General features: G+C 39.3%; 1 protein-coding gene across 3 annotated transcripts; it reads right to left on the reverse strand.

Moving 5' to 3' along the window:
* Positions 1 to 24,681, reverse strand: MTCH2 (mitochondrial carrier 2). Of its 3 annotated transcripts, XM_044680051.1 has the most exons (13): positions 24,483 to 24,681; positions 20,067 to 20,151; positions 17,390 to 17,496; positions 12,463 to 12,489; positions 12,196 to 12,267; positions 10,590 to 10,647; positions 10,069 to 10,120; positions 9,595 to 9,654; positions 7,759 to 7,852; positions 4,970 to 5,017; positions 4,210 to 4,277; positions 2,073 to 2,148; positions 1 to 530 (listed from the first exon to the last, which is right to left on the reverse strand). In XM_044680051.1, exons 1-13 carry the CDS (start codon positions 24,567 to 24,569, stop codon positions 444 to 446), a joined length of 921 nt encoding a protein of 306 aa, XP_044535986.1. In that variant the 5' UTR covers positions 24,570 to 24,681; the 3' UTR covers positions 1 to 443. The 3 variants fall into 3 exon arrangements, with proteins under 3 accessions (XP_044535986.1, XP_044535987.1, XP_044535989.1); XM_044680052.1 differs by lacking the exon at positions 12,463 to 12,489; XM_044680054.1 differs by lacking the exons at positions 12,196 to 12,267; positions 12,463 to 12,489; positions 17,390 to 17,496; positions 20,067 to 20,151; positions 24,483 to 24,681 and adding an exon at positions 10,828 to 11,099.

Below are 24,681 nucleotides of genomic sequence, written 5' to 3' on the forward strand. Positions count from 1 at the left end.
TTCATCTCCTAGAAAGTTGCTTTATTAATTTCTCTGAAGTTTCACAAGGTGTTTCTATTCCTGTTTGGGACTGAATGATTCTTCATTCTTTTTAAAAAAATTATTTTTTTTGATTCTTCATTCTTAAAAAGCCTTTAACTGAGGCTTAAACTCCATAATAACCTGCCCATTCCTCTAGAAAAGTGCAATTTTGCTTGATGTAAATCGTCTCTAAACCCAAAGCAAAACTGCCCATTTCAGGAGAAAGAATCACTGGGGATCTCAGCAGTAAAGCAGTTTGCATTGGGAAATGAACAAAAAAGGCAGACACCAAACACCTCCATTTTCCCAAGATTAAATGATTATTAAAAAAAAGCGCACCACACTGTATAGAAATCAACATTCTCTCCCATAATTCTGTGCATCTGGGACTACAGAAATGTCATTGCCCCTGCCCCACATCTTCAAATTAACATCCTCAGGTCACAACAGTAAGTCTTCCCAAAGGGGACCTTCCGGAAAAACAAGCTATTTCCACGGCTCAGGTTTCCCTGGAAAAAATAAAAGATAAACAAAACTTACAGTGAAGGCCATGACATCCAGTCAATCCAGTTGGCAAAATGAGAAAAGATATAACAGATCTCTTGGAAATGCAGCTAACAGCAGAACAGAAAGCTATCCTCTCTGACTTTTGGTGACCCACTAAAGGCCAATGAAATGCCATCGTATCCCATGGACGACACCTAGAGGCCCTCCATGGGCTCCCCCTCCTCCCAAGCCAGGCACTGCATCTTCTTCTGCAAATGCTCTCAAGGCAGAGTCAACAGCTCAGTTTCACAGTTCATTCTGAGGAGGCATAAGACAACCTGCCTTGGTGGGGAAGTGAGGGACTAGGGTTGGGGCTCTTAGTGAGAAGGAAGAGAATGTATAAAAATCTCTACCTAAACTGGGCACAACAGTGACTGTAGTGAAGATTTTAGAAAATTAACCTGCCTAATTCAGGGAAGGGGGTGTGTGGACCTGCGGCAGGAGTAAAAAGTTACCCTGAAGGCTATTTCAAGTAACACATTGTAGCCTTTTATTCTCAGAGAAGGTCGCTGGGCTCATGTCTTGGGATATGGCAATCCCAGCAGGCCATAGATCTCTCTTATCTCATTTTTTGTAGACTAATTGTGTGCTTTGGGAACCAAGGCCTTTCACATGTATTACAACTGCCACAAAATAATGCAACAAAGAGTTTTATCTTCTTTCTTCCTGACTTTCTTTTATAATCATTCAAAAAACAGTTGTGGGGTGATAATTCCTTGTTCTTATTTTTTTAAAACCCTTACCTTCCATCTTAGAACTGATTCTAATTACCTGTTCCAAGGCAGAAGAGTAACAAGGGCTAGGCAAACAGGGTTAAATGACTTGCCCACGAACAAGACAGCAAGGAAGTACTTGAAACCATATTTAAATCCAGGACTTCCCATCTCCAGGCCTGGCTCTTTCTACTGAATCACCTAGCTGTCCTAATCCTTGCTTTCTAACAGGCGTAAAACCTAATGGTGGTACCTGTTACATCCAGCCCAGAGACTGAAGGATCACTGCTCCCATATCATCCCAATGAATATCAAGTCATTTGTTATCCTTCACATTAGTTTCTGCTCAGACAATGAAACCAGGCACTCATAATATCAAGAGTGAAAAACTTTAGCTCTCATATCAATTTGCTGTAGCAAATTAATCTAACTTCCAGTGCCTGAAATTCCTCACTTAAGGGGGAAAAAATGGAAATCTTGGGATTTGATTCAGAGGGGAAGGAGACAAATGCTTAGCAATTAGACCCTTTTCAATAACCTGGACAACCAATCAACTGAATCTCTTACAGTTTAAATGTGCTCTGAAAAAGAATCTCTGATTTCTCCTATCTCCCATTGCTGGTTTCCGAACCTGATCTCCTCCCTTTCTGCCAGGATGTTGGGCCAAACATCACTGAAGTTAAACAAATGACCAATTGGTGCTGCAGGCTGAACTGCTGTGAGGAGGGGGGGGAGAAGGAAGGGGAGGAAAATACTGGTTCACAAAACTGCAATTAACAATAGTAACAATACCTCTTTTTGTAGCGCGCACCAGCAGTCTAACCAGGAAGAGTAAATCGGCGCATAAGGAGGGCATCCACCAACAAGCCTGAAACAGAGAGAAGCTCAGTTATCTCCCCATGTCTCTGGGGGCCTGGCACCTTCTAACCCACAGTTCTGGTCACAAAGCGGTAGAAGAAGAAATATCTGTTGGGAGGAAAGAACCTTCACTGAAATAGGACAGTTGGGATAGTCTTTCAAAACTGCACCCAGAAGCCAGCAGACATTTGGATCATTCCTGAGTTTCTAAGCACTACCAACACCCCTTCTAGAAACACAACACTGTCCAATGGAAGCAGAGAAGGGGAAATTTCAGCTCTTGGGAACCTGCCCAGAAGATCTTGCCCAATGCTCTCTGGAAACATGTAAATATGACAATGAAAGAAGAAAGCTGGCTGGCTGGGCTGCACTTCAGATTCTCACATGCTCCATCCGCTTCTGCCTTGGCTGTATCAATAGAGAATGTTCACAATGCCTGTTCACATCTACTCTGGGCTGCCTTTGAATCACAAGAAGGGCAGACAGAAAGCATGTTATGATGGCAAAGCTCTGGCCCAAGTGCCTAGAACACCAGGACCACCATTGCTCAGCTGGCATCTTGGTTGATGAATGGCATGTCAACCAAGATCTCTCTGCAGCAGGCACCATACAGGGATGGAATGAAGAATTAACAAACACAAATTACTACTAAGCCAGAAATATGCATTCTGGAGGGCCTTTTAGCAGGTAAAAGTTGGAAATCTATTTTGGTCTTCATTTAAAACCAATACCTTTTTCTAATAAAGCCCTCCACTGACACCATCACACTGGAGTGTAATAAGAAAGCCAGATGAGCCCAGGCCCACTGATGGACAGTGTGCCTGCTGTCAGCTGAAGGACCAGAAAGGAGAGGCCCAGAGGCTGGTTGGCCAAAGGAAGATGAACCTATCATGGGAACTATGTGCAAAGGCATAAAGGTTGTAATCTACATGGGCAGAAGGACTGTCCACCCAGATGAAAGGATGTTCTCCTAAAATGAAGTGATACAATGAAAGGGAAGGATGAGAAAAGGCAATGAAATCAATGTTGCCCTCCTTCCAAACCCAGTCTTTCCACCAAATCCTTTCTGATTGAGGTTCCAATCCAACACCTAGAACAATTCACCAGCCCTGCTCTCCACCCAGCCCTCACAGCCATCATCCAGAGTGGGAACTCCTGTGGAGAAGGTGACAACAGCACTGAGAAGCTGGCCAAGCTTTGGAAGCAGCCAGGTACCCTGAGGGAGAGACAGGATACAGCATGTGATGGGCAAGTCAAACTGGCCCCCATCTTCACTTCAATCCTGATGGAGAAAACCCAAGAGTCTTGAGCAACCATGCTTGTGAAGCATCTTGCAGCTAGCATCCTGGGAAGCAGCCCCTGTGCAGATGCAGCTTGGACATTGCTCCTGAGGGACTCTAGGCACACCTTCTGAGGACCCAGAACAGTTCTGGCTATTAGTCTTTGGCCCACTTAAACCTTGTTACGAAAATCCATTAGATTTTATACATACAAATTACATTAAAGGGGCATTGGCATCTACTTTGCCACTGTACCTAGAAGACCTCTTTCCAACTGACTTGAAACCTGAAGCTCAAACTGTCCATATGTGTTGTCTCCCTCCATAGAATGGGAGCTCTCTTGAGAAAAGGAGTGAGCTTCCTTTCCCATTTGCATCTCTAGTCCTTGGCTGAGTGCTTGACACATAGAAAGTGGTTTATAACTTCTCTCACTTTCTCCCTCTTTTCTTCTCAACCGGAAGGGATACAGCCATATTTTATATATGTGAGTTACTAAAGAAATAGAAGAATTCAACAGTTATCTTCCTCGAGGGCACAGATCATATAATTTGTTTCATGTCATATAGCAGCTAACATAGTTAATTTTTAAAAAGTTGAGACACATACAACAACCACCTAATAACTGTATAAATACCAAAAGGGGACCAGAACTCACAACAGGCTTCAATTGCAAAGGAAAGACATTTGTTTTGGGAGAAAAAAATTGTTCTTTCCAAAACTGCTATTAGGTCTACCTCATCAGAGAACAAAGAGAACTGACAACCAAGAGAAAGAAAATATTGGTTACTTACCCACAGTTGTTGACAGCCATCAGGTTGGAGATAAGTACAAAGGGATAGGTCAGCATACTGGCAAAGAACTAGAACACCAAAGAAGGAGATGACAAAGCTTAATGAACAACTTTTCATTTCTCACTATCTATTCTGACTCTATCTTTATCTCTCCATCCTAGGGAAATATTGTTTGCATTTGGAGTAAACAGGAAAAAATACCTGGAACTGGGCATGGGAATGGAATTCTCTATATAGCTTTCAAATTCTGGTCATCAGCAAATAGCTGGTAGTTAGTACTTGGACAGAATTCTGTATTTCCTCACAGAATGATCTTACTTTTTGTTGTGAAGTCAGCAGTTTTATCTAGAGAAAAATTTGTTTTACACTTGGTAAAACTATACAAAATATAACAAAATCTAAATTTCAGAGGCTCTCAGCCAAACACTCGAATACAGCCACTTTTTCCAGGTCAGAAGGTGCTGGCTGATGGCAAAGAATCTTCAGCACTGAAATACCAGGAAGTGTGCTCCCTTGGGCCAGGGGCCACTCACAGAGTTACAGCCCTGGGCCAAAAGAAGCAGATAAGCTTGTTTCTTAGAAATGGTGTGGATCTAAGAGATCTAGGGGCCACTATTCACCTACAAAATACCAATAAACTTGGAAGGGAATGTCTTAATAGACAAGTGACAAATAAATTCTGCAAATACTCTCAATACAGGCTGGATGACAAAAACAAAGTCCATCTCTAAGCTGATGAGAGGAAGATGAGTGAACTTACTCCAGTGACAGCCTGGGAATAACTCTTCATTTCATTCATGGTGGAAACCTAAAGAAGGGGGAAAGCCTTTAGAACAGATGAGAAAATTCCACTAGTTAACAGTTGAGACTATCAATATATCCTGTAGCCCCAAAAAATATTACCAAAAAGTTGCCAAATATGACTTCATATGTGTGAAACAACAGACAAATTCACATTAGGTCAAAGTGATTTAGGTGCAGAAGAATGAGGATGTATTTTTTTAAAGACAGGTTAACCTTTATCGAGATGTAGGTAACTAGGGGACATGGTGGAGCTGGGCCTGGAGTTAGAAAGATCCAAGTTCAAATGCAGTCTAACATTTACTAGCTGTGTAACCTTGGGCAGATCACTTAATTGCTTTCTTGCCTCAGTTTTTTCAATTGTAAAATGGAGATGTGATAATAACACTTGTATTCCAGGGGTTTTGTGAGCATCAAATGAGATGTACAGTGACTGGCACTTCCTATTGACTAGAAATATAATTTCTCTAATTATAGTATTCAACTTAAGATATAAGTACCTCCTAGAGGGAGATACATTACATGGCCCTTTTCCTCAAGTGATTTACAAATCCAATCCATGTCTGATCATGGATTTTCTCTGACTGATGTTCATTCATGGCCGTAGGCACTGTTTTTCTCCATGGTATGGGGTAACTGGGTAGCTAAGTGGAATAGTGCTGGGTGTGAAAGAGAATTCTTTACTCTATTGTCTACCTTGAGTTAACACTAACTTAAGTAACCCTACTTAGTAGCTCACTAGACTGAAGACAGGATTAACTCTTTTGTCTACTTTTAAACTGAATCAACAAAAGATTGAACATCTTACTTAGTACTAGGTGAGATTTAGAAAATTCACACCCTTAGCTGTGAATCTTTTTGATGAGAATTTAACCTTCAGAAGGTGAGAAGTTGATCCCATTGACCTCATAGACGCTGCTCCCTGGGCAGTGCTAGACAATTTGAAAACTGTGATTGGCCCCTGTGAAGAGGGGCAGGGACAAGAAGTCACCACAAAAGCAAGCCCTGAACTCCCTCAGAGCAGATTGTCTTTGAGAAGTTAGTTTAAAGACACTGTCCTCTGGAGATAAGTCTTATGACTGGGGGAGAATCTTCAAAGGAGCTTCACTAAAGACTACAGCTTGGATTGGATCGTGGACTTGGAGCTGGGGTTGAATTTAGATTCTGACTCCTGGATTACTTCCTTGGGTGAGTGAATGGCTGACTCCTTTCCTAGTTTCCCTAAGAGACTAGTTTCCATCTTGGAGGAGGTCGTGTGGTTATTCCCTACCAGCCTTCCTGATTGAGAGCTAATTAATCTCTGCCTGGATTAAGCAGACCTGGAGTAAACATTTAAGTTGATAGGACACATAACCTCTTTAACTTCACATTTCTCTACTTTATTGTTTCCCCTCCATTTTGTAAATATTTGTAAATAAATTTCTGACTCAAGATATAATAAATATTAGCAACCACACAATTTCATAAAATTATTGTCCATCCATTAAATTTAACCCTTACATAGGTCTGGAGTCAAAGAGCCTCATTTTCCTAAGTTCAAAATTGGCCCTAGACACTTACTAGCTGTGTAACCCTGGGCAGGTTACTTAACCCTGCTTGCCTGTTTCCTCATCTGTAAAATGAGCAGAAGGAAATGGCAAACCACTCCAGTATCTTTGCAAAGAAAACCCAAAGAGTTAAATGGGCCTAAAATAACTCAATGACAACAATGGGGTAACTGCTACAATATCATTATGCCACAGAAGGGCCCCTCACCTATATGCTCTGTAAGCTCCACCAAAAGGAGAATGTGTACAGGTGATGCTGGCTCTCCAAACTCCTTCATGGAAGGAAGATGGAAAGATTTTGGTGGAACTAAAAGCCAGGGAACTTTTAATATTTTAATAACTGTGTTTCAATCTAATTAATTTCCTTGGCAAACCTAGGGATTTTATTTTTTGCATTTACAAACATTTTGAAAAGGGGTCCATGAGTTTCACCACTGCCAAAGGAGTCCACACCACCAAAAGATTAAGAACTTCTCCTCTAATGTAGAGGTTTTAAAAGAACCCAAGGCAATGAGAGATTCTTCCACACCTCTTCAAAATGCACCAGAAGCCCAATATAGATGTTCAAACGGCCCCATTTCACCTTAATATTGGAGGGAAACTCAGTCCACAAGTGGTATGGGCAGATGGAGATAAGACTTGGTTATCTTGAAACCACACTATTATTCCTTCGTCATCCCCATCCCCACCCCAGACCCTATGCCTCCTCCATATATCTGTTGATTTTTTTCATATAAACATTTCCTTTGATTTCTAAGGTGGCACAGTGTTGGATCTAGAGTCAAGACACTTCCTAGCTAAGCTCTATAACTTTGGGCAAGTCACTTAACCCCTATCTACCCATTTTCTCAGATGCGAAATGGGAATAACAAGAGCCCTTATCTCCCAAGGTCACTGTGAAGCTAAAATGAAATATTTGTAAAATGTTTTGCAAAGCTTAAGAGAGGTATATAAATTCTAACTATTACCTGCATAATCCTGAACCAATCCTTTATCTTATTAAGTTCTTGAGAATCTAAAGGATCTTACTAAGGTCAATAGTATAAATTCCATTAGCTCATGGCAGTCCATCCTTTAGTCCATATGCTAGGGACCTCAGGGCAACCAAGTTATCATCATATTTGTTTTTCATTAAATTAGCCATTATTGATACCTAAAACCTGAGTCAGGTCACAGCCTATGCAAGTCACTCACAACCTACCCCACTCTCCAGTGCATAGGTATTGACGAGGTAGGCCAATGAATTACAAAGCCACAAGGAAATGATGTCCCCCAGAAGTCGAGGAATAAGGCCCCTGCCATAAAAAAACAGGTAGAGTTTAGAATAAAGACCAAATGATGCGGAAGTCAACTGTCTAGTTACACCTTAGATAATGTTTTGAATTTTTCAAAGTTAGATTGAGAGAAACCAAATAATTCAAGTAATTTTTAAAAATGTGAACCCAAAGACCAGAGTGTATTCACAAATTGAACACACCTTCACCTAACTCACTAATTAGGAAATGGACTAAATAAAAGGCCAAAGTATGGAAGCTTAATTTCTGAAGTCCTTAGTTCCCTTTAAAAAAATTATAGCTGAAGAAGCCACTTTGTAATCTAGCTATTGGTCTATCATGCTTCTTACTATTAACTACATTTTCAGAGACCAAAAAAAATCTGTTAGAGGCTTAATAGAAGATTAGATATGGTTTCTTGTCAATAAGATTTTATAATGTAAATTAGATATACTAAGAGAAAAATCACAAAGAAAGAGGATATGCAAAGAGGACAAATATTGAAATGTCAACAGGACAGGCTTACATGAGCCTAAGAATGTCTTCTTTTAGAATATCTTAAAGAATGAAAATGGTAAATTCTCCAGGAAGGACAGTGAGAGTTGGACAAAAGGAATCCTTATAATCCTCTGCTTTTTCTGGATGAATAAAAACAAATGCTGCTAACAAAGAAAGAAAAATGCTTTCTTCTTACCTTAGACCTCTTACTGGGAAGGATAAACTGACATTTTTGATGAGGTTAGTTTAATACATACTTGTCCAGGGAAAAAGAATTAATTTTGGAGGAAAAAGTTTAAGCTACTAGAGGGCTTGAGGTAACCAAAGGCTCATGTGTACATTCTGTGGGCAGAATGAGGCCTGACTTTTCAGACATGACAGAAAGGAGTAAGTTTGCTTTGCTTGCCCATGCAGTTTTATTACAAGGGTTTTCCTTTTCTTTTAAGCTTTTCTTTCTTCTTTTTTTTTTTTTTTATGAGGAGTGGGGGAGAGGAACTGAAATGGGGAAAAGAGGACAAGTAATAGAAATATCAAAAAAATAGCCAGGTGGCTCAGTGGATAGAAAGCCAGGCCTGGAGACAGGAGGTCTTGGGTTCAAAACTGAAATCAGACACTTCCTAGCTCTATGACCCTGGGCAAGTCATTTAACCCCTATTACCTAGTCCTTAATGCTCTTCTGTCTTACAACAAATACTTAGTACTGATTCTAAGACAGAGATAAGGGTTTAAAAAAAACAACAGAAAAGAAATTAAAGGAGAGGTGACTGAATCATTTAAAACGCAGGAAGGATGGTTAGAAGGAAATGAGTGAGCAGCACAGCTTTGAAAGTAACAATGAAATTAATTTATCTTAAAAGGAAAAGCATGCTCAAGATTTTTACGTTTGTTTTTTTTAAACCCTTACCTTTCATCTTATAGTCAATACTGTGTGTATTGGCTCCAAGGCAGAAAAGTGGTAAGGGTGGGCAACGGGAGTGAAGTGACTTGCCCAGGGTCACACAGCTGGGAAGTGTCTGAGGCCGGATTTGAACCTAGGACCTCCCGTCTCTAGGCCTGGCTCTCAATCTACTGAGCTACCCAGCTGCCCCATTTTTATGCTTTTAAATACCACCCTCATCTTATTTGGAGTCTCCTCAATTCAAAACTTAAAAAAAAAAATACATTCCACCATCAGAGTAAGAGATCTTTATTCTCTAACAGTACTTTCTGAAGTTTCTCTGCTCATACTAAATTCCTTAAGTAAAATGACTTCATCATCAACTTACGCAAAGAATCCTAGGATGCCCTCCTCCCGGTAAATGGTTATTATGGAGTCACACAGTCCACTGAATGGGTAAAGAGAAAAAGTAAAATGTTTCGTTATGTTGGAGACATGAAGAAAAGCACACAGAACTTATGTTGATGAGCCTGAAGGTCCTCTGTCAAACATTTCCTTGTTCCCTACCCTCAAGTTATTTCCTTAAGAAATCCTGCTATTTTGGCATGTCTAACCACAGAAAACAGGGTTGTCTGTAGCTGTAAAGGGAGCAATGAAGGCAAGATCACTTCCGAATGGTGTGTTTAAACAATCACCTAATCAATACTTATTATATGGCAGATACTGTGCTATGTGGGAGGGATGTTTTAAAAAAGGCAAAAGATCTGCCCTTGAGGAGCGCATAGTCTAGTTTACATAAAGTTTCTAGCAGTCAAACTATTTTTTTACCTCACCTCATGAATATGTGGCACCAGGCACTTACCAGTATTTGGTCTCTCTGCCAATGAATTGTACCATAGACCTCAGGGTAATCACTGTAGGACAGAGAGATGAAAAGCATTGGTAGCTGTACTAAGTGAGTCTTAAAAACAGCTGGCCCTGAAGAACAAGCTTCTTCTACCTAGAGACACTCAGCTAGCTGGATAACTTGGGAGTGAAAAGTAAACCACAAACAACACACCGTTTTGCACAGTAATACATTTATAACCCAAATTAAATTGCTTGCCAGTTCCGGAAAGGGGGAGTGAGGGAGACAATTTGGATCCTATAACTTATGGAAAACTTATGTGGAAATTTGTTACTACATATGATTGATAAAATAACTTTACAAACACACCACACACTCCTAAAAAAATAAAACTACTAATAAAGTCCTCTATGAGGTCCCACAGTAACCCTTCTGAGAAGCTAAGGGAACAAGTCAAATCCCAACAGGAATAATAATGGACTGTGTACTATTTCCCACACTGGCAGATTCTGGTTGTTTCATGCCAAGAAACTTACCATGGAAGGGATGTGTGACAAGGGTAGCAGCAGAACGAGCCATCATCTCGCGAGTAGTCTAGAAACAATTAACACATATTTCTGAAACCTGAATGTTGACATTCAAAAATTGTATGAGATCAAATGTGGGTGAATACTGTACTATATGAAAAGGGAGTGAGGTGAAACAGGACTCCAGCCCTGGAGTCAGGAACAGTAGTGTGGAGAGGATACAATAGAATACTTCATTCTAGCGTACCTTTCACTCATGGATTTCAATGTTCTTTTTTAGTTATTCCTCAAAATATCTCTGCGAGGCCGGTTCCCGTTATTTTCTCAATTTTATAGATGAGAAAAACAAAAGCAAAAAACAGGGAGGATCACCAGCAGGTAGTCACAGAGCTGGAAGAAAAACTAAGAGTCCTGAATTCAGAGCATCAGGTCATGCTCTCCTTCTGAGGGACTTTCAATCAGTCTAGATAACTAGATCCCAAAGGCATGATTTCATTAGCCTCTCTCCAGTGAGAGATGGAGTAACCTTTAATAGGGCTACCTACAACTCTACAAAAGTTAGAAATTTGGAGTTGCTCAGTTTAGCTGTCATTTTTCTCATCTAGGGCACTGTGTAGTGGTAGAAAAGAAGAATAAACTATAATTCCTAGGTAAAAAAATCTCATATGAAATATGCTACATTTACAGAGATACTGTTCTAAGAAGACAGTTACCGTTTGAGTCAATACTACCTAGAAGGAAGAATTTTGGGGACCACTCAAATATAAGCATGAACTTATCAGAATAAGATTGTGTAATACAAAATGGCCTAAAATTAGGTGAAAAATAAAATTTTAACAGCAATGGAACTTCTCATTTTCAATGAAAATTTATAATAAACAAAGTATATAAAAATAGGTCAATCACTTGTTTTATAAACTCCGAAATCTTAAACTTTACATGTTGTATACTAAAGTCTAACTCTAAAATAATACCTAATTCCCAAACAAAAGAAGAAGCTGTTTGGGGAATACAGCTAGGCAAAATGGAAATTTCTTTAGTGGACAAAGGGGTAGAGAATGGACAATAGCAAAGGGGAGATCCCCAACTTGACAACTATTACAAAAGCATTCCTGGAGCTAAGTTGGGCCTCATATTATCTTTAATCTTTTCTTGAAGTTTTTTCAATTTTCTTGGGACTCTTTTGGTAGCAGCATAATTCTAATTATTTTAGATAAAGAAATCTATTTTTAGATAATTTTGGTTGAATACATCTTTTTTTCCTAAAGAAGCACTTCTCTTAGTTCTTTATAATTAAGTAGCATTTTAAGGTCAAAATCAAGTTAATGATTTCATTTAAAAAATAAGAGATTAGTGAATGATATTACAGTTATAAACAATCAAGAAGTATTCATCAAGGAGGTCTTGATGGACCTAAGCCTCTTCTAGGTACTGGAAAACCAAAGACAAAGAATGAAAATAATTGCTACTCAAAGTCAAAGAGGAAAAGGGAAGCTTAAAATCTTGAATCAGACATTGATCATGCATGTCTAAGGGTCTTCTGACTCCATACATATCGTAGCACCTTGAGTTCAACTGAGACAAATTCTTTTTATTATCTAAGTTAATCTCCTACCTCCTTGATAACCCTGTCAAAGGTGGATGGGGCATCTTTCTGAGGAGGAGTTGCAAGTCCTTGTTTTAACTCCTGTGAAGAGAATAAAAGAGTCAGGCTTCTGAAGGCTTTAAGACTAATCCAGACTGATGTATCTACTCCATAGGCCAGCAGTTCACTAAGTACATAAAGGGTAAAATTATGGTACCTTCACCTGAAGGGAAGGGTAAAGTAGCAGGAATAATTTGCAAGGACAGAGTTCATGCAAAAAAATTATCTCCAACATACCTCAGCATTGTCACAATCTTGGTACCGCTATGGTGGAAAAGGGGGAAAAAAAAAGAGGATTCAGGTTATTGTAGAATCCTGGGAGAAAAGACACAAAACACAACTATCCTGGTGGTGGCTGGTCTATCTAAAGTGTCCTATATACTCTCCTGGTCACAAATCTTCTTCTGTCATTTAATCAATGGCTATTATCAACCAAGTAGCTGGGAACAAGCTCTCTCAGACTCACTGACCATACTGACAAATCTAGCATATGGGTTTTAGACAGAAACAGTGCTAAAAGATAGGCTAGACACATCTGCAAAAGCTAGTAAAATCACAGCACAAAACTCAATCTTTCTCCTAGAAAAGCTGGGATTGATAGCAAAGAGCAAAGCTATAGTCTAGAAATGGAAGACCATCAAATTTTCAAAGCCTGACCAGTTAAAATTATAAAACTAAACTGCTGCAATGTCAAAGTTTAAAAAACAACAACAAAACATCTACACATAGAACTTAAAAGTTTCACAAAACACAATATAATTATTTCCTTTGATCTTTCAAACAGCCCTACAAGGTAGGTAAAGATGCTGAAGCCAGGGTCCAGAGAATCCACATGACTGATCCAAGGTCACATGGTTAGCATTAGCCAACACACTAACTCTGGAATTCTAATTCTAAGGCCAGTATTTGTTTAACTATATTCCTAGAGAGGGTAGTATAGAAGGATTAGTAGAGTTTCTGCTCAATAAGATTTTATAATTATAAATTAGGATGGAAAAAGACATCACACAAAAAAGGACAACTTTTAAAATGACAGGATGAGGGGTCCCCGTGAACCTAATATCAAATAGGAATATCATGTGGCTGAATCAGAAGATGAGGTAAGATTTTGGGGATGTAACTCTCAAATAAATAATTAAGCCATCTTTGAAAATTGGCTTTATTTCTTTAGAAAGTCACACATCCTCAGCTCTAACAGAGAGAACAGTGCCTCCCATTTCCCTAGCACTTCAAAATTTACAAAAGCAACTTCCTCATAAGGACCCAAAGAAAAACAGTGAGAGTAACATTTTTATTTTGCAAACAACGGAAATGAGGCTTAGGCAGATTAAGTGAGAGCGTTTAGGTAGGGGACTGAACTTGGAAATAGGAAAATGCCCTTTCAAGTCCTGCTTCAGACATTTGCTAGCTGGGTGACAATGAGCAAATCACTATTCTATTGTCAGTTTCCTCATCTAAATAAACAGGCAAAAGAACAGCACTATCACATCAGGCTGCCATGAGAATCAAATGAAACAATGTTGGAAGAACTTCATGCATCTTAAAGAGCCACAGAAATACTAGTTTTTACCATTATTATGAAAGTGGGACCTCTTTTTTATGAGATGATCACATGAAAACATGATTATCACTAGAGAAAAATAAAGGCAAAAAAACACGTAAAATAAAAAAGTTTAATTAAAAATGCTAACTCTGTGTCACTTCCCAAAGAGGTGTAAAGTCTCCCAGCACGTTGTCCAATCACCCACGTTCTCATTCTGAGGCACATCAGTGTGGGTCATGACATTACTTTGTGCCAAATATTAGCTCTCAGTCTTTGTCCAGAGTTCTTGCTTATAACAAGTTATATCTGAGTCAAGCACTGCTTCTCTATTTCATGAATGCCATTTAGTTATTAATAATGGCCCCAAAGTACAAGAGTGTTGATGCTAAGAGCTCTGATAAGCCTAAGAAATGTCCTAAAGTGCTTAGAGTATATTTGTATAAGAAATGCCATTTAAATAATGAAACTCATTATTATGTGTGATTTTCATTTACATGAAATCTTAGAATATAATGGCCGTGTGAACTGAGGTCCTATTGTATTATTATTATTTAAACCCTCACCTTTCATCTTAGAATCAATATTGTGTATTGGTTCCAAAGCAGAAGAGCAGTAAGGGCTGGGCAATGGGGGTTAAGTGACTTGCCCAGGGTCACACAGCTGGGAAGTGTCTGAGGTCACATTTGAACCTAGGACCTCCTGTCTCTAGGCCTGGCTCTCTATCCACTGAACTACCCAGTTGCTCCTCTCTACTGTATTATTATTGAAAAGTAAGCCATAGGCAGAACACATCCATGCTAAGAGTTAGTCAGCGATGAAGTTAGGACTTGATACTGGATCTCTCCCAATTCCAAAGGTCTGTCCTCTTTCTACTGTATCATAAGAACTGAAAGAAGGTAAATAACAGAAGTTGTAGATTAAAGAAAATTTTCAATATTAACTGGAGTTATGGCTTCTTTTCAAACTTGCTCCATCCTTAGATTCTGTTCTAATAGTCTGTCTAAAAATGACTTTATTCCTGGACTTTCCTTTTTTAGTAAAACTATTTGTCTCTTTTATATCATTCTGGCCTGATTTCAATTTGTGTGTGGTCCAAGCATAATACAGAAATCATTACTTTCATAAAGGCAGAAAATTACTTGCTACTAAAGGTTTTCTTCCTTCCTTGAGGCCAAAGTTGCTTTGGACACTTGACTACACTGACACTTAACTAGGCCATCCTCTAAGGCAGTGGTGTCAAACGCAAATAGATATGGATCCCTGTGGCTGCAGGTTGAATTAGAAAGCTACCAATTAGCATTACCTATCTTTTATTATATTTTCATTGATTTTGTTAAACATTTCCCAATTACATTTTAATCTTTAAACAAAATCTAATATCTGACAATAAAGTTGGGATTCATATCAGGATAGTTTCACATTAGGAAAATAATCAATGATTAGGTTAGTAATAGTAAAAACAGAAATATTTATAATAGTTACATCAAAATATACTAAAAAAAAGCCTTCGACAAAATACAACTTACTTATACTAAAATCCCTACAAAGCATAAGCTATTTTTTATCACTATAGAAAGAATATAAAGCCAAAGCTAGCATTATTTGCAATAAGGAAACATTAGATTTCCCAATAAATGTAATAACGAAGCAAAAGTGTACCCTTTCCTCACTATTACTCATTGTAGTTCTAGAAATGTGATAGAAATTAGATAAAAGAAATTAAACATACAAACACAAAGAGGAAATAAAACTATCCTTATCTACTGATGTAATGGTTTGCTTCAAAAACCTCAGAGAATTTTAGCAAAGAAATTAGTTATAGTCAAGAGCTTCAGTAAAATAACAGAATACAAAACACAAAACATAAATAAATAGCATTTTGATATAACAAAGTCCAAGAACAAGTGATAGAAAAGTTTTATTAAAAATAATTAAAATTAGATCCTAGGTTCAAATTTTACCTCAGACACTTCTCAGCTGTGTGACCTTGAGCAAGTCACTTGACCCCCATTGCCCTTAATACTCTTCTGCCTTGGAGCCAATACACAGTATTGACTCTAAGATGGAAGGTAAGGGTTTAAAATATATATATATATATATATTTTTTTTTTTTTAATTTTTTAAATCTACAATATAAAAAAAATCTGGGAGTTGGTCTACTCAAGGAATATATAAATACAATCACAAGACACACTCCAAAGAAATAATGACTTGAATACCTAGAAGGCTAGATGTTCTTGGCCATCAGAGTCGCAGATCAATATAATAAAAAAGATGGCAACAAGTGAATGGATTTAGTGCAATCCCAATTAAGCTAATTTAGACAATCTTTCTCATTTAGAGGAAATGAAGTTTTAAGCTGTAGAATTCTGAGGGAAATAATGAAAAAAAGTAGGAATGAAGGAGGAAATAGTACTTTGGACCCCTAAATACACTATAAAACAGTAATCATCAAGAGGTAGTGTGATACTATGGAGAGAGTTTGTCTTAGCACCAGAAAGGCCTTAGTTAAGATCTATTTCCAACACCACACCATGTGACCCTGGGCATTTAGCCACTCTGTGCTTTAGGGAATTCTCTAAGGCTAAGTTATAGAGAGGCACTATTGCTCTCTATTAGTAATAGGAGTTTCTTCACTTTTGAGGAAGAGGTTAGAGGAGTTTTAAAAGCAGGAAAAAGGAAATTCAGTAACCCGATGTTTGATAAACCTGAAAACTTCAGTTATTTAGGGAAGAATTCACCTTTAACAAAAACTCCTAGGAAACCTGGACAGTAATTCAGCAGAACTTAAACTTAGGCCAACCTCTCACTACTATACATACTACAATAAATTCAAAATGGCTGATTACTAAAGAATACACTGTAGAAAAGGGTACAAGAGATATCAGTAACCTTTCAGGGCTTTAACTAGCATTTATTTTAACCTAAAAAGAGCTATAGGTGATAAAGGATAAAATACATTATTTTAAATTCAATGAAATTGAAAAGCTATTATAAGAACAAAAGCAATGTAGCAAAGGGGCTATACGTGAACTGGGGGAAAAAGATCTATGCATCAAGTATTTTGTGGAGGCAGTGTGGAGTATTGGTTAAAGCAATGATCTTAGAAATGGAAAGACTTTCTATGATCCTACAATCTCATTTCTTATAGCCAAAGCACAGAGGGAATATAAATATATAAGAAAGATAGCCATTCTCCAACAGATAATTGTCTTTCAGTCATTAGAAATGAAAGGGGGAATAGGTATTTCATGTAAAAGTCAAACAGAGGGAACACAAAATCAACAAGAAAAAAAAGTCATGGTTAAAAATATGTATGTATACACTGGGGAGTATACACATAACAATTTCTCTGAATCAATAGCATAAGTCATATAGAAAAGGCTGTTTCGGGGGCAGCTGGGTGGCTCAGTGGATTGAGAGTCAGGTCCTGGGTTCAAATCTGACCTCAGACACTTCCTAGCTGTTTGACCCTGGGCAAGTCACTTAACCCCCATTGCCTAGCTCTTCTGCCTTAGAACCAATACCCAGTATTGATTCTAAGAGAGAAGGTAAAGGGTTTTATAAAAAAATGGAAGAAAAGAAAAGGCTGTTTACATTCACACACATGAATTCACATACCTGCAAAACTTTACTGTGGACCACAGTTCCAATGGCTCCAGAACACAGTCTGGGAGTTAGACCTTTAAAGAGTCCGCATTTTCCATCGATAGTCATAATATGTTGAGCTAAGAAAATAAGTCAAATTAATTAAGGATCACAAACTGAAAGGATTACTAGCTATGCAGAGAAAAATTCCAAAGAAGAGAATCTTCAAGATCATTTCAGGAATTCTAAATTATACCATCCTCTCTTTTAGGCTGACAAATGCCCAACAAAGTTTCACTGGCTTCACTTTTTGTTTGCTATTGTCATTTAAATGTGCTCTTATGATTTTGGTACTACTTGAATGTGAATTAGCTGTTATACTACTGTTTTGAAAATGTTACTTGGTAAAAATAACCGGCACTCACACTGTGAATCATGGTCAAGTTAAAAAGGAAATGATCTTTGTATTACACCTCTCCTTAGCAAACACAGTGTGTCACTAATTGTGAACTATATATATTTTAATTTACTTTTTCATTTTATTATTGCTTTTCCTTGTATGTGCATTAGAGTATTTGATTTTTTCTTGTACTTAAAGTACACATAATCAATATTATTTTGTAGTATATTAATGCATACCCCAAAAGCTTTAGACCAGTGGTTCCCAAACTTTTTGGCCTACCGCTTCCCTTTCCAGAAAAAATATTACTTAGCCCCCTGGAAATTAAATTTTTAAAAAATTTTAATAGCAATTAATAGGAAAGATAAATGCACCTGTGGCCATCACTGCAGCACCCACCAGGGGGCGGTGGCGCCCACTTTGGGAATCACTGCTTTAGATTATGGAAACCTGCCATTGATTATAAAGGCTATGTGACTGATTAATGATTGTGTCTGATTCTGGGAGAAGGGAACAAAAGAGCCACTGCAGTGCCAAAGAGAGCACAAAAAGCAATCTGCATAGTGCCTATGAGCACAAGGTCAAAAAGACCAAACCAATCCCGGTGGAATTGATTAGAATCTGTGGCAAGACAGAAGACTTATTTGAGGTTCAAAGTTTCTGTTCTTTGACATAAGTCAGATGCATGCCTTCCCTGTGCCACATTCGGACAAGTACTGAAGTTTGGCTACCATCCTGGCTCCCCCTATCCCTCAGAATGAAGGTAAAATCAGACCAGGAGATGACACTTCCCTTTTACACGAAAACCTAGTCCTTTTTTTTTCTGTCTTATAGTACAGCAACTTCTGTGGTCCTGGCTGCCAATGGGTAAGTGCAATATTACTGCATTTTGTCCTACAAACTTGTGGGACAGAAATTACCTTAAATTGGACCCTAATACAAGGCCCTGTTATGAATTTATTCTTGTTTACTCAGAAATTTTTATATACACAGATTTTTGATATTTTTATTCTAATTTTGAATTTTTTCTTTTTCGCAAAGTTTAATTTTTTCTTCTCTTTGTTTTTCTTTTGATAATTGACTCACATACCCCCATAACTCAACCATGTATCCTGAGTTGATCTAGGTGTTGGTCAACACCCTCCTCAGGGGGGACCGTATATATTTTTATAAAATCCACAATTTAAAAATTTTTGCTTGAGAAAAATTTTAGGGAAAGAAGCTCACTAACTCCTTGAATCCAGAAAATGAATTGTTTGGAAAAAGATGCCTGCAGGAACCTACGCTGCATCAAGAAGATCCAGAATGAACTTTGGGGTGCAATTGATTGAACTGAAGGGGGTTGAATACATTTATTTTATTTTGAATGTAAACTTTTATGCCAAAAGGCACTGCACCCTAATTGGCTTTTTGTCAATGTGCCTAGCAAACGTTGGTTTTGCTTTCTCTCTCTTCTATTTCCTTCTTATCTCTAACTACTGTAGTTTCCTTTTAGAAGGTGCAATATTGTATTCAACTGTATTTAGAAGATTTTTAGGGTTATAAGGCAATTATATTAAATGATCAATTGGGGAGACTAGTCTCCCAAATGATCACTGTGATAGTGGTGGTGGTATAAAGATGGGATTAACTCTCCCCTGCCCATTTTTAGATTTAATCACCAGAAGTGTATACACCCCATTTTATCCTTAAGCATGGGGAGTTCTGTGACTCATGTATGGTAGGTGATGAATTGGAAAGCCACTGACTGCTCCCTGGACAGTCCTAAGCAAAGCTATAGCTGCAATTGGTCCACATAAAGTGGAAGGAAGGCACAGGAAGTGATGAAAGGAATGGTCTTTAAAAGTGGCAAGAACTTCCTGTGACCAGTTTTTTCACCTTCAAAATTGGCCCTGGAGGAACTCCCACTGGAGACCTCGGGCTACTCTTTGATTTTCCCTTAGAACTACCACATGGGTGAGTGAAAAAGACTGACTCCCTTTCCTGGCTTTTCTGAGAGGTACTAGCTTCTGGAGAGGCGTCTTGTTTTGGAGTAGGCCTTGTGGCTAAAACTCTGGTTTAATTTACCTTGGGCCCCCTTTGTTGGAGCTTCTGAAGCCCTGCCTGGTTCAGACTGGGCTGGAGTAATTATCTACTCTCTATGATTTTCCTTACTTTCACTGCTTTCCTCTATTTTATAAATAAATTGCTATAAAGTCATCCTGACTTGAGTAATAATTTTGGTGACCACATTTTTATATATTAAGTCCATCCCTTTTGTTTTTAACCCTTACACTGGCATCCATCTGAAAGTGAATAAAACCAACTTACCATAACAAAAGAGACCAGGGAGTTGACAGACTTGACGACCAAAAATATTTCTTCCCATAGTTGGAGGAAGAGGCTCATATCCAACCTTCAGTTAAAAAAAAAAAAAGTCATCATGGCCTTGCAAGAAGAATAGAATTAAATATAAATGTTGCTTTACAACTCAAGATCAGATATGTGCTTTTCTAGCCAATAAAGGCTAGGAGTAAGAATAATACTAAGCAAAACCATAGTTGCACAAACTTTAGTCTAGCAGTAAAACAGTTTTGTTTCAAAAAAAATCTCTGCAAAGCTGCAGAAAATGTGACAAGTAATCTTCAAATGGAAAAAACCAAAACCAAAAAACTTGTTGTCATTTACATTTGGAACAACCAATCACTCCCAAAGAAAAACAACAACAAATGACTTTAAGTCAACTAAAGAAATGACAGAATGCAAATTCAATTAACAAGACAGTAAAATAGACTAGTCCCACTGCCACAAAACCTGAAGCCCAGATTGTGACTAGAAGTGGAGGAAGTCATTTTAATGTAGACTGCCAACTAATTTATGTAATTTGTTACATTTTTAAAAGGCTAAAAGAATATTACTTGGGGAAAGAGACTGGGCTATGGGCCTCATTTTCCACTATAATGACTGCTAAATATTTTTGTCTCCCTAAAAGTACAGCCAGGCATTTTTTTTTTCAAAAAAGTGAATACTGGGGGGCAGCTGGGTAGCTCAGTGGATTGAGAGTCAGGCCTAGAGATGGGAGGTCCTAGGTTCAAATCCGGCCTCAGACACTTCCCAGCTGTGTGACCCTGGACAAGTCACTTGACCCCCATTGCCTACCATTACCACTCTTCCACCTAGGAGCCAATACACAGAAGTTATGGGTTTAAAAAAAATAAATAAGATAAAAATAATAAAAATAAATAAATAAGAGTGAATACTATTCTCTAATGGATAAAAATAAACAATTCTCAAAATAAGAATTGCAAACAATGAGCAACTATATTTTTAAAAAATGTTCGAAATTACTAAGAACATTGGAAATGCAAATCAAAGTAACTTGAAGGTTTCATCTCATACTCAGCAAGTTGGCAAAGATAACAAAAAATGACAAAGATGGAAACAGGGAGAGCATTATGGAAATGGGGGACAGCTAGTACAAAGGTCTAAAGCAATGATGGACAAACTTTTTAAAGAGGGGGCCAAAGGAAAGGAAATGCTCATCTGTCAGTCTGTTTCTAAGGCAACTCTTTAGAAGTTTCATTGCACTGTATCCTACTCATTGTATTTATCAGATTAGGAATAATGTTGCAGGAGATAAGACATTTCAGGGTCCTCCCCCTATCTGGCCTGCAGGCTGTAGTTTGCCCCTCACTGGTCTAGACAATGGAGTCTTATGTGAAGAACAGCAGAGCAGGCCATTATGGTTAGACTTCCCAGTTTGTCACTGAGAGTAATATGTATGTCTCACTCTGCACCTAGGCTAGGTTATCTCTCAGGCAGGAATTGAACAATGCTCTTTGTCACTGATCTTCTAGAATCTTGATTGAGTGAGTTAATCACTACACCCATCAGCAGCTAACTATTTGGAAACTCTGTTTTATAATGTTGATGTTTCTGTAGGTACTGTTCTCCAGGTTCTGCTCACTTCACTCTGTAGCAGTCCATATAGATCCTCCTCACTTTCTCTGAAATAATTTTTTTATTCATTTCTTAAAGCATTCCATAACTTGTTCAGTCATTCCCCAATCAACTGGGCATTCCCTTGATTTCCAGTTCTTTATTACCAGACACACAAAAAAAGTTGCTATAGTTTTTGCACATTTAGGACATTTTACTTTCTTTTATTTTTTTTAAGGTATAGACCTAGTATTGGTATTGGTGGGTCAAAGGATACACTGTACACAGTTTAATAACTCTTGGGGCACAGTTCCAAACTACTTTCCAAAATGACAATATCAAATTACAGCTCCACCAACAATGGCCTGATGTGTTTGTTCTCCCAAAGCCATTTCCTTTTCCAATTGCCATTTTCCTTTTTTCTTTTTTTTTTTTGTGAGGTGGAATCTCAGATCAGCTTTAATTTGCATTTCTTTATTACAGTCATTGGAGTTAATGTGTGAGTGTATGTGGGTACAGGTATGGGGGGGGGTATGTTAGAGTTTGGAAAATCATGAGGTAAGAGCCCAATTAGGAAACTACAGCAATAGTATCAGGATAGAGGAGATAACAATCAGAACTAGGGCAGTTCATGGGATAAAAGAGAGAAGGGAAGCAATATCAGATGTTGTGGAGAAAGAAATGACAAGATTTGGGACCTGACTGAATATGAGGGAAGTGAGGAGTTGAAGATACTAAAGGTTGTGAATTTAGAAGACTACAGGGATGATGGTGGTACCCTTGACAATAAAAAGGGAGCTCAGAGGCAGCTAGGTGGCTCAGTAGATAGAGAGCCAGGCCTAGAGGTGGGAGGTCCTGGGTTCAAATTTGACCTCAGAGATTTCCTAGATGTGTGACCCTGGGGCAAGAAAGTCATTTAACTCCAATTGCTTAACCCTTACTTTTCTTCTGCCTTGGAATCTATTCTCAGTATTTAAGGGTTTAAAAATAAAAATTAAATGAAAGGAGAGCTCAGAAAAGTGGGGAGGATAGGGGGAAAGAAAATGAATTCTGTTTTGGATATTGTGAGCTATAGGATAGCTAATCTGAAACTCTTAAATAGGTTGTTGGTAACTCAGTACTACAAATCAGGAGAGGAACTTGGGCTAGATATATGGGTCTGTCCACATATAAAGATGACATTGGAAGCCAAAGCAGCTGAGGGAGTCACCAAGTGAGAGTGCAGAAAGAGACAAGAACACTCAAGAACAGTCTTAAGGTATATGCGATTGGTAGACTTAATATAGAAGAATCCACAAAGGAGCCTGAGGACACCCAGGTAGGAGAACCAAGAAAGAGCGGTGTCACATCATGCCATACAATCTCAATTTAGTAATAAGTGCTAGACAACATCAGCAAAGGAAAAATTGTGGAAGAAAAATGCAAGGATTTACCACTTCAATTCAGGTAATCTGCATGTTGCCAAATCCATTAATGTAAACAGCCTGGCTGAAAACAATATTACAATAACTTATCAATACACCCAAACTTTGCTAAAAGCCTTTCAAACAACTTGTTTTTTCAGCTCTAGGTAAATGTGCTGCTCATCCTGTCAGGAACCACATGAGGTCCCACATCAGAGCCTCCTGGTTTTCTTCAGAAACTTGACTCAGCAACCCTTCCCAAACATCCAATTATCATTTCTGAATGAGCTCCTTGTGTCTCAACTAGGTATCTGGTTCCCAAATCTGCTACAAAATAGCAGCAAAAGAAACAACTCCTCCCCGATGCAGCCCCTGCAATCTGGAGCCCCAAAGAAATTCTACCAGTTTCCCTTCCAACAACTGGGAAGATTGCTGTAGATAGGAATGTTGTTGAAAGACTGAGGAACAGGATGAAGTGCAGCAAGGAGGAAGATTTCTTCCTTTGGTGGGGGGTATGGGAAGGGGCTTTCTTTTGGGTCATAAGGAATGAAGATACCCCAAACACTGTATATTACTGGCTTACCAAGTTAGAACCATATCCCCTGTTTCTTCTTGCAATGCCAAGTCACTTTAGCCCTTAGAGAGCGAAGGGAGGCAGAGAAAGTGAAAGGGCACTAAGTACACTTTCCAGGGTCAGAGGGAAGCCAAGGAAAGTCAAGAAACCCACTAGCTTATAGTCTGGACCAAGGTCCACAGCACGTTTCCATTCTTTTAGCATTTTCTTTTTTTCTTTTTTTTTTTTTACTGGAAGGGGAAAGGTTCGCCGGAAGGAGCCCAAGGGCTCGGGCACAAGCCATAAAGTCCATTGGCCTCGAGTCTGAAGGACTCCAGTCGTCCAAGAGTGAGAGGAGGAGAGGAGGGACAAGAGGGGACGCTTAGGGATTAATCAAGAAACTCCAGAGCCCGGGAAGGGTGGAGGGAAAGGGGGCCCCGGAGGAAGGGGGTCCGGGCCAGGGCCCCGTGTCTCGCGGTCTGCTCCCACTTTAGCACTTTACCGCTCCCCCACCGCCTTGGGGCAGTCGGTCCGGCTACATGGGGTGGGGGAAGGAGGCCTGGAGCGCCCAGAAGTCCTAGAGGAGGGGGTCCAGGCAGGGCCCCGCGTCCCGCGATCCGCCGTCACTTTTGCAGGCGCGGCCAGTCTGGTCCCACGGGGAAGGCGCGGTTGCAGTCAGAAATCCGCTGTCCCCCCACTACATACATACACCACCCCGGTTGGTGCCCGAAGTCTCGGCCACGTCCTCCGGGCAGGCCCGGGACGAGGCCCCCGGAGCGCAAGGCAGGGAGGAGGCAGGCGGCAGCGGGTGACCGGCCGCAGGGACGCAGGCCCGGCGGCGGCGGTTCCTACCTGTACGAGCACCTTCACGTACATGAGCGGCTGAGAGAGGATGGTGAGGCCGGAGCCCAACAGCACCTGACTGGCCGCCTCCGCCATGATGGCTCCCGAGGACGGACTAACAGAACGACAGACAGACGGATGAGCAGGCGGGCTGGCGGACCGAGCCACCGACCGACCGGGTCCCGGATCACGTGCCGGGGCCGGCGGC

This window comes from Gracilinanus agilis, chromosome 6 (genome assembly GCF_016433145.1).
Source record: "Gracilinanus agilis isolate LMUSP501 chromosome 6, AgileGrace, whole genome shotgun sequence".
NCBI lineage: Eukaryota > Metazoa > Chordata > Mammalia > Didelphimorphia > Didelphidae > Gracilinanus > Gracilinanus agilis.